The sequence below is a fragment of the Scylla paramamosain genome, chromosome 17, assembly GCF_035594125.1.
Source record: "Scylla paramamosain isolate STU-SP2022 chromosome 17, ASM3559412v1, whole genome shotgun sequence".
In the NCBI taxonomy this organism is placed as follows: Eukaryota; Metazoa; Arthropoda; class Malacostraca; order Decapoda; family Portunidae; genus Scylla; species Scylla paramamosain.
The window spans coordinates 6,590,001-6,597,500 of NC_087167.1; the positions used below are offsets into that span (position 1 = coordinate 6,590,001).

The following is a 7,500-nucleotide window of genomic DNA, read 5'->3' on the forward strand; positions in this document are numbered from 1 at the left end:
TATTCAGAATTCTGGTTTACAAACAAAACGAAATATACAAACATATGTACGAATATACATGAATATTTATACACTATGTAAAAATCCATAAATGCTTAGACATACAAACACAGATAGAAATGCAGGTACACACACACACACACACACACACACACACACACACACACACACACACACACACACACACACACACACACACACACACACACACACATCCACCCAAAGCACACATACGCGATTTAACAAGAACAAACTTTAAGTAGAACAGTGAAAATGAGGTGGAGGCAGCACTTTAAACACAGTGAAAACAGTTGTAGCAGGTGAGGGTGATGTGGACAAACTGTAACTGTGGGCTACTGTAACGAGTGTTTGGTTTTGTAAGGGCTCTGTATGAAGGTGTTTGGTTTCCTAAGAGTTATGTAGTGTGTGGTTTTCTAAGGGGTTTGTAATGGATGTTTGGTAGTGGCTGTAGCAGTGGCTCGAGGCGCGTGTATCCGTGTTCCCAGCTCTCCGGAGTCCTTCTCTTCCTACACCTTAGCTCATTTGGTTTAGAATTATTAGCTATGCATTAACTTGAACCTCACGTATCCTGTTTCTCCCGCTTACCGACGTCCTGCCACCGCTGAGTATCCTGCCTCAGAGTGGTAGATGCCGTGGTAGACAGTAGTAGATATTAGCGTTTCAAGCATTACTACATCCCGCCACCCAACACGCTGCACGGATTACCTGTAAGGGAACGTATCGTAATGTATGCAAGCCGAGCGAACACAAAGAGAAAACTACTTAAAACAAATAGAGAGAAGACAACCTAAATTTATGGGACACAGAGTTAGAAAAAAAAAATATTTAACTGCTGAGCATGACAGGAATGACTGAAGGGAAGAGAGAAAGAGGGAGACAGAAACACAGGATAACAGATAGGATCATTCAGAGCAACAGCCTGGCAAGATAAAGAGGAAGAGAGATATAGTAGTAGTAGTAGTAGTAGTAGTAGTAGTAGTAGTAGTAGTAGTAGTAGTTATGAGCGAAGGGAAGTTTACTATGGAGGTTGTTTCATTTTGAGCGCCCCGGCCCGACCGTCGCTATTCTCCGGAACTACGCCGGCGATCGTAACGAAATTAGCACCATATGATAGCACAACTCTACCACTTTTATATGACATAGCTTTCATCTCTTGTATTGGGTGAAGTCAATCGGTAACTTGCAAAAAGTAGAAGGGTGTCGAAAATGGGATTTCGTCAGCTTCCTGCAAATTTCACCAACTTTTTAGCTCAACAAGAGCGGAGACACGCCACTAAACGCAGAATGAAATTTCCTATCAAACGGTATAGAGCACAAACATTTTGCTCCCGCGAAGTTTTGAGCTAGAGGGATTTGAATATTAGGCAAGTTCTCGATGTGCGTGGTGCTTCCCTTGTTACATTACTGACAGTTTCGCTCGTCATTTGCCTTCCAGGCGTTTTACCGCTGGTGGTAGTAGTAGTAGCAGTAGTAGTAGCATCACAATCCCATCAACATCTTTCCAAAGCGGACAACCTGAGGCGAGGAGGAAGCAGCAATAGGAAGGCGGGGGAGGAGTGAGTCCTTGGAGTGACAGTTAAGAGTTACTTAGACACGCTCATTGGGTGATTCAAATGAAGGTAAATATTTAAACTCCGTACCTCTTGGCGGTTTGGAGAGAGAGTAAGATTAGCAACATGGGAAACTCTAGCAACTTAAAGAGCAAACAGCGAGAGGAAAGCAAGGGAGTGAAGGGTGGCGACACAGCGACACCTGCACGCGCCGCTGAGGCCAGGCAGTGGCAGCAGGAGGACGACAGCAGCACCGCCGGCTGCTTTTGCCACTGCCGAGGCCTCAGGAGGTTGTTCAGGCGGAAAAGACGATCCAAGACGCCTCCAGCAGACACGGGCAGTGAAGGAGAACACACGCCAGCAATTGAGCAGATCAACACTGATATTTTGGACACGCTGAACTCAGGAGTAACAGACATTGCCGTCAGTACAGATGCAGAAGAGATCAGCAATGATGTCTTGGACACACTAAACCTTGAAGAAAAGACAGCCACAACAGACAGCACACCAGCACCAGAAGAAATCACCGACGACTGCTTGGAACCAGTGAATTCTGATGAAAAGACAGACTCTGTCAACAATACAGATCCAGAACAAATCCACACCAATGATCTGAAGCACCAGGAGCACACAGCCCCTGCCAGTAATGCACCAGCACAACAGACCCACGGTAATACTCTGAAGACACAGCACCAGGAACGCCACGACGTGCGTCCTGCGCCGCGCCTGAGCCTCGTCGCCGCCGTCGCCGCCGCCACCGCTTATTCCCTGAAGCCATGTGGCGACACAACACCGCTATGGAGGGATCAAATTGATGTCACGCACACAGAAAATATTTGAGGGAATTTTAGATGAAAGAATACAAGAAGTTTTCATTGAAAGACAGCAGTTAGGATTCATGAAGACCTCCGGCAATGTTGACGTCTCTTTGCGACAAGTAATGGAAAAGTAAAGGGGTGTGGCATATGGCAAGGCGGGAGGTATGGAGACGTCTTAGGGTCTTACAAAAAAATACGTCAGGGTGATCAAGAAAACTCATGGAAATGTAAGCATTAGTCAGAAGCACGGCCACAATGACAGACAGTTTCCAAGTTAAAGAAGGACCACACCAAGGATTCCTGTTCATAAGTCCCCTCCTTTTTAACACAGTAATAGATGTCATAACCAGAGACGTGACAGAGGGACCGCCTTGGTGCTTGTTCTACGCGGATGACGAAGTACTAGTCGCCGAGAATAAAGAACTGGAAAGGAGATTCGAGGGGTGGAGATATGTTCTGAAAAGGAGAGGGATGAAGATAAGCAGGACAAAGACAGAATACGTGACGAATGGAATGGATGAAGACAAGCAAGCGACAATCAGTTTAGGAGTTAACATCAAGGTGGTGTATGAACTGAAGTACCTTGGGTCAGTGATGGATGCAGCTGGTGGTATGGGCAGAGAAACAAATTATCGAGTTCAGTATCGCTGGAAAAACTGTAGGAAAGTATCAGGCGTGCTTTGTGATAGAAGAGAACCCATTAGACTTCAAGGTAAAGTTCACAAAGCCGTAGTGAGGCGCGCTATGATCCACGGACTAAAAGCAGAGCCCCTGAAGAAATCACGTGGCGAAAATGAAGGTGCTGAGATGAATGAGCGTAATGACCAGAAGGGAAAGGATAAGAAATAAGTATAAGATCAATAAAGTCATTCAGGTGTCTTAAGAAGGTTCAGGAAGCAAGGGTAAGATTGTTTTGGTCACCTGATGAGAAGAAATGGAGAGGAGCATGTTGCAAGAGAAGTCACGGAAATGGAAGTAAAGGGAATATGTGGAAGACAAAGGATCAGGTGGAGGGAGCGTGTCAATGAGGACATGAGGGACAAAAGGTTACATGAAAAAAATATCTCAGGACACAAAAAGCTGGAAAAAAAAATGAGAAACGGAGGCCTTGGATTGTGATTATGCTGGAAAGAAAAAAATAATAATAAAAAAAGATTAAAAACATCATATAAACTTAATAAAAACCACCTTCAAGTACTCCAGTAGAGGCACATGTACGCCTCTTGGGAACCTCTTGGCGGAGACTGAGGTGAAGAGGCGGCGACGGATGTGTGGGACGCGAGGTGGAGGCTGATGCTCCTTAATGGGCAGTTTGTATTACCCTCTTGTTGTGGTTGTCTAAGATAAATGCTGTGCGTGTATTTATGGTTTGTGTACGTGGCACACACACACACACACACACACACACACACACACACACACCTATACAACTACGGACGTAAAATTCTCTATAACTACAGAGAGAGAGAGAGAGAGAGAGAGAGAGAGAGAGAGAGAGAGAGAGAGAGAGAGAGAGAGAGAGTGTGTGTGTGTGTGTGTGTGTGTGTGTGTGTGTGTGTGTGTGTGCTTATGACTCGCAGGTGCAACTTTGCTAGATTTACATAAGCAATTAAATAATAAGCAGTGACTCCATTAAGTGGCCGTGATATGAACACCAACGCCTCCCTCCCTCCCTCGCTCCCTCCCTCCTCCTGCCTTCAGACCAGCAGGGGAGGCGAGGCTGGGGGAGCACGGCAAGGAGGTTATGTAGGGAGAAAAGAGTGAGTTTTTTTTTTTTTTTTTTTTTTATACGAGTAAGGATTCAGGCTAATGCCAACACAAACTGATTAGAAAAAAAAATTAATGAAAAAAACTGGAAATGCAAGACCGTTAAGAAGACTGTAAAAAAAAGTGTAAAATCTCAAAAATCAACAGCTACGCATAGGAATGAGGAAAAAACACGAGGAAAAACTACGTGTGAGAAAATAATAATTGCAAGACGGGAAAATTTGAAGGAAAATAATGGAAAAGTGTATACTAGATGATTACTGGACATATTTTGAGATAGAAGACGACTTTGATGGTGTTGTTAGTGGTGGTGGTATTGAAAGTGGTGGCAGTAGTGGTGTTGGTAGTGTGCTGGAGATGACAGTAATGGTAAGTGGTGGCGGTAACTAGTAGCAGCGATAGTGGGGATGATGATGAGAGTAGTGGTAGTAGTAGTAGTAGTAGTAGTAGTAGTAGTAGTAGTAGTAGTAATGTGACTAAGATGCTCTCTCTCTCTCTCTCTCTCTCTCTCTCTCTCTCTCTCTCTCTCTCTCTCTCTCTCTCTCTCTCTCTCTCTCAAACGGAGGTAAGAAAAAATGAACTTGTATATAAATGAAACAAGAAAAGCAAAATTTTAAAAACATACGAAACAGTAAATGAATTTATAACAAAAAAGATAAAAAAAAATACAGCCTTCAGAGAGAGAGAGAGAGAGAGAGAGAGAGAGAGAGAGAGAGAGAGAGAGAGAGAGAGAGAGAGAGAAATATGAATACACACATACTCGTACAAAAGAAGAGAAAATGGGAAGCCAAAAGAGGACAGAAAACGGGCATGGCTGGAGGGGAAACGGAAATAAATAAAAATAGGGGAAAAAGGAAACCAAAGTCAAACCGGGAAAAATAAAAAAAAAAAAGAAAAAAAAGACGAAAAAAAGGAAAAAAATAAAGATAAAAGTATGGAGGGAGTGACCACGACGCGGCAGACTTTTGATCTCTCTCTCTCTCTCTCTCTCTCTCTCTCTCTCTCTCTCTCTCTCTCTCTCTCTCTCTCTCTCTCTCTCTCTCTCTCTCTCTCTCTCTCTCTCTTTTTATTATGGATTTTCTTTCCTTCTTTCTCTTTACTCCTCCTCCTCCTCCTCCTCCTCCTCCTCCTCCTCCTCCATGTTTTCCATCTTCCCTCTTCTTTCTTTTCTTTCCTTATCTACCACCTTCCTTTCTCTTTCCCTCTCTTCCTTCATTCTTCCATCTTCTCCTCCCTCCGTCTCTTCTCTTTCCTCTCATATATTGACCAAAACATGGAATAGTTTCCCACCCATACTCTCTCTCTCTCTCTCTCTCTCTCTCTCTCTCTCTCTCTCTCTCTCTCTCTCTCTCTCTCTCTCTCTCTCTCTCTCTCTCTCTCTCTCTCTCTCTCTCTCTCTCTCCCTTCCCCCCTCGCGGCAAAAGTTATACATGGGGAATGGGGGAGTTGGTTTATGTATAACAGTTTGAGCCAGTTATGTAAATGGGGGAATGGGATGAGAAGGGAAGGCTTGGCGGGTGAGGGAGCTGAGGGTGGAAGGACAGGAAAGAGGCCAGGGGGGTCGGGGGGCAGGGCAGTGGGCTGTGAGAGGGAAGTAGAGAGAGAGGGGGAAAGGGGGTGGGTTAAGGTGAGTTTAGGAGGAGGGTTGGAATGGTCAGAGTATGGATAGTACTAATAGTTGTAGTAGTTGTTGTTATAGTTGTGGTGGTGGTGGTGGTGGTGGTGGTGACGACAGCTACAGTTTCATTACCAGGATTTTTTTTTTATCTGGTCTCCCCAAAACTGACAAAACTAGATACTGCTTTGATTCTTCATGGTCGCGTGTACAACAGCTTCCTATAACACTGGTAAATTAGCTGTTTAACCCCTACGTCCTTTTACCACTAATGAATATGCGCTAACTAACTCGTAACTGTAAATTATAATGTTTTGTATACCCTTCTATCTTTTCCGAGCACAAAAATCGTAAAAATGTAACAACTATATAATCCACTCAGTTCGCCGCTCCAAAAAAGGATAATTACAGAAGGACATTCCTAAAAAGTGTAATTCTCCTCCCCAAAAATAATTCCTGATCTGTCTTCGTAGTCTTTTGTTGCTCACGTCGTCGGGGGAGACCAGAGACAAAGTGGCAGAGTGTTCCGGAGTTCACCAGGCTTGTCATCTTTGCTTGCACTTGTACCACACTGAATGGCGCCCCAGAGGATGTTCCCCCGGTCAATGGTGTGGCGTGGTGATGTGCCTCATAGCGAACAGTCTGGGCTGGGTGGAGTTTGGGAAGAGCGGAAGGGAGGATGACAGATGTAGAGAGAGATGAAATGTGGCCTATAATTTTGATCACAGAAACATTGCAAGTCAAACATGATTAAAAGACTTTTTATTTATTTATCTGTTTGTTTAGTTTTTTTTATCTATTTATTTGTTTTTAATGTGCAATGACTTTGTACTGACTTTCATATTATATCAGTTTGTATGTGTACTTGTTTATTTGTTTATTTATTTATTTTTTGCAACGAATTCCCACTTATTTCTTTTACTAAATCTCTCTCTCTCTCTCTCTCTCTCTCTCTCTCTCTCTCTCTCTCTCTCTCTCTCTGCTGATAATAATAACAATAATGATATAAAGTCCTCCTGCACCATCCCTCCTCCTCCTCTTCCTCCTCCTCCTCCTCCTCCTGTCATAGAAAACGTGAATAGAGGGGGCAGGTCAAAGTAGAAAATGGTTGGAATGGCAAGACAGTGACAGAAGATGGGAGGAGTGACAGCAATGCAGTCTGAGGTCCCGCTAATCGCCTTACATACGGGCTAATTAATTTGGGGATTAGTCATCTCTCCTTTCCCTCCATTCTCTCTCTCTCTCTCTCTCTTTGTCTCTCTTCTCTTCTCCTCCTCTTTGTCTCAGGCCTTCCTCTGACACTAGTTCTTTTGGTGTATCTTTCTGTTTTCCTTTTCTTCTACTTTCTTTTTTGTTTCTTTGTTTTAATCTTTATTTTCCTGTCTTTCTTTTTGTTCTTGTTTTTCCTTTTGTTTTTTTTTCTTTCTTTTCTCGTCTCATGTCTTTTCTTCGATTTTTTCTTTTTGTTTTCTTTATTTTCTTTTTTTCTTTTTGTCTTTCTTTTCTTTGATTGTCTTTCCTTCTGTTCTTTCCTCCCTTTTGTCGTCTTTTATTAATTTTCTATTTTTCTTCTTCTTCTTCTTCTTCTTCTTCTTCTTCTTCTTCTTCTTCTTCTTCTTCTTCTTCTTCTTCTTCTTTTCTTTTTCTTCTTCTTCTTCACTTCCCTCCAACTCTTCCTTCTTTTCCTCCCCTCATCACCTCGCCTCCTTTTCTACTCAGTTTTCACCCT

The 7,500-nt window shown here is 43.2% G+C and overlaps 1 protein-coding gene across 1 annotated transcript; it reads left to right on the top strand.

The window, feature by feature from the left end:
- Positions 1–2,644: 2,644 nt before the first annotated feature.
- LOC135108600 (uncharacterized) lies at positions 2,645–3,238 on the top strand. Its single transcript, XM_064019759.1, has one exon. The coding sequence runs from the start codon at positions 2,645–2,647 to the stop codon at positions 3,236–3,238; it is 594 nt and encodes a 197-aa protein (XP_063875829.1).
- The last annotated feature ends 4,262 nt before the right edge of the window (positions 3,239–7,500 follow it).

Excerpts from the sequence above, each read along its gene's own strand:
- LOC135108600 (XM_064019759.1), top strand. The coding sequence starts at position 2,645 with ATGACAGACAGTTTCCAAGTTAAAGAAGGACCACACCAAGGATTCCTG.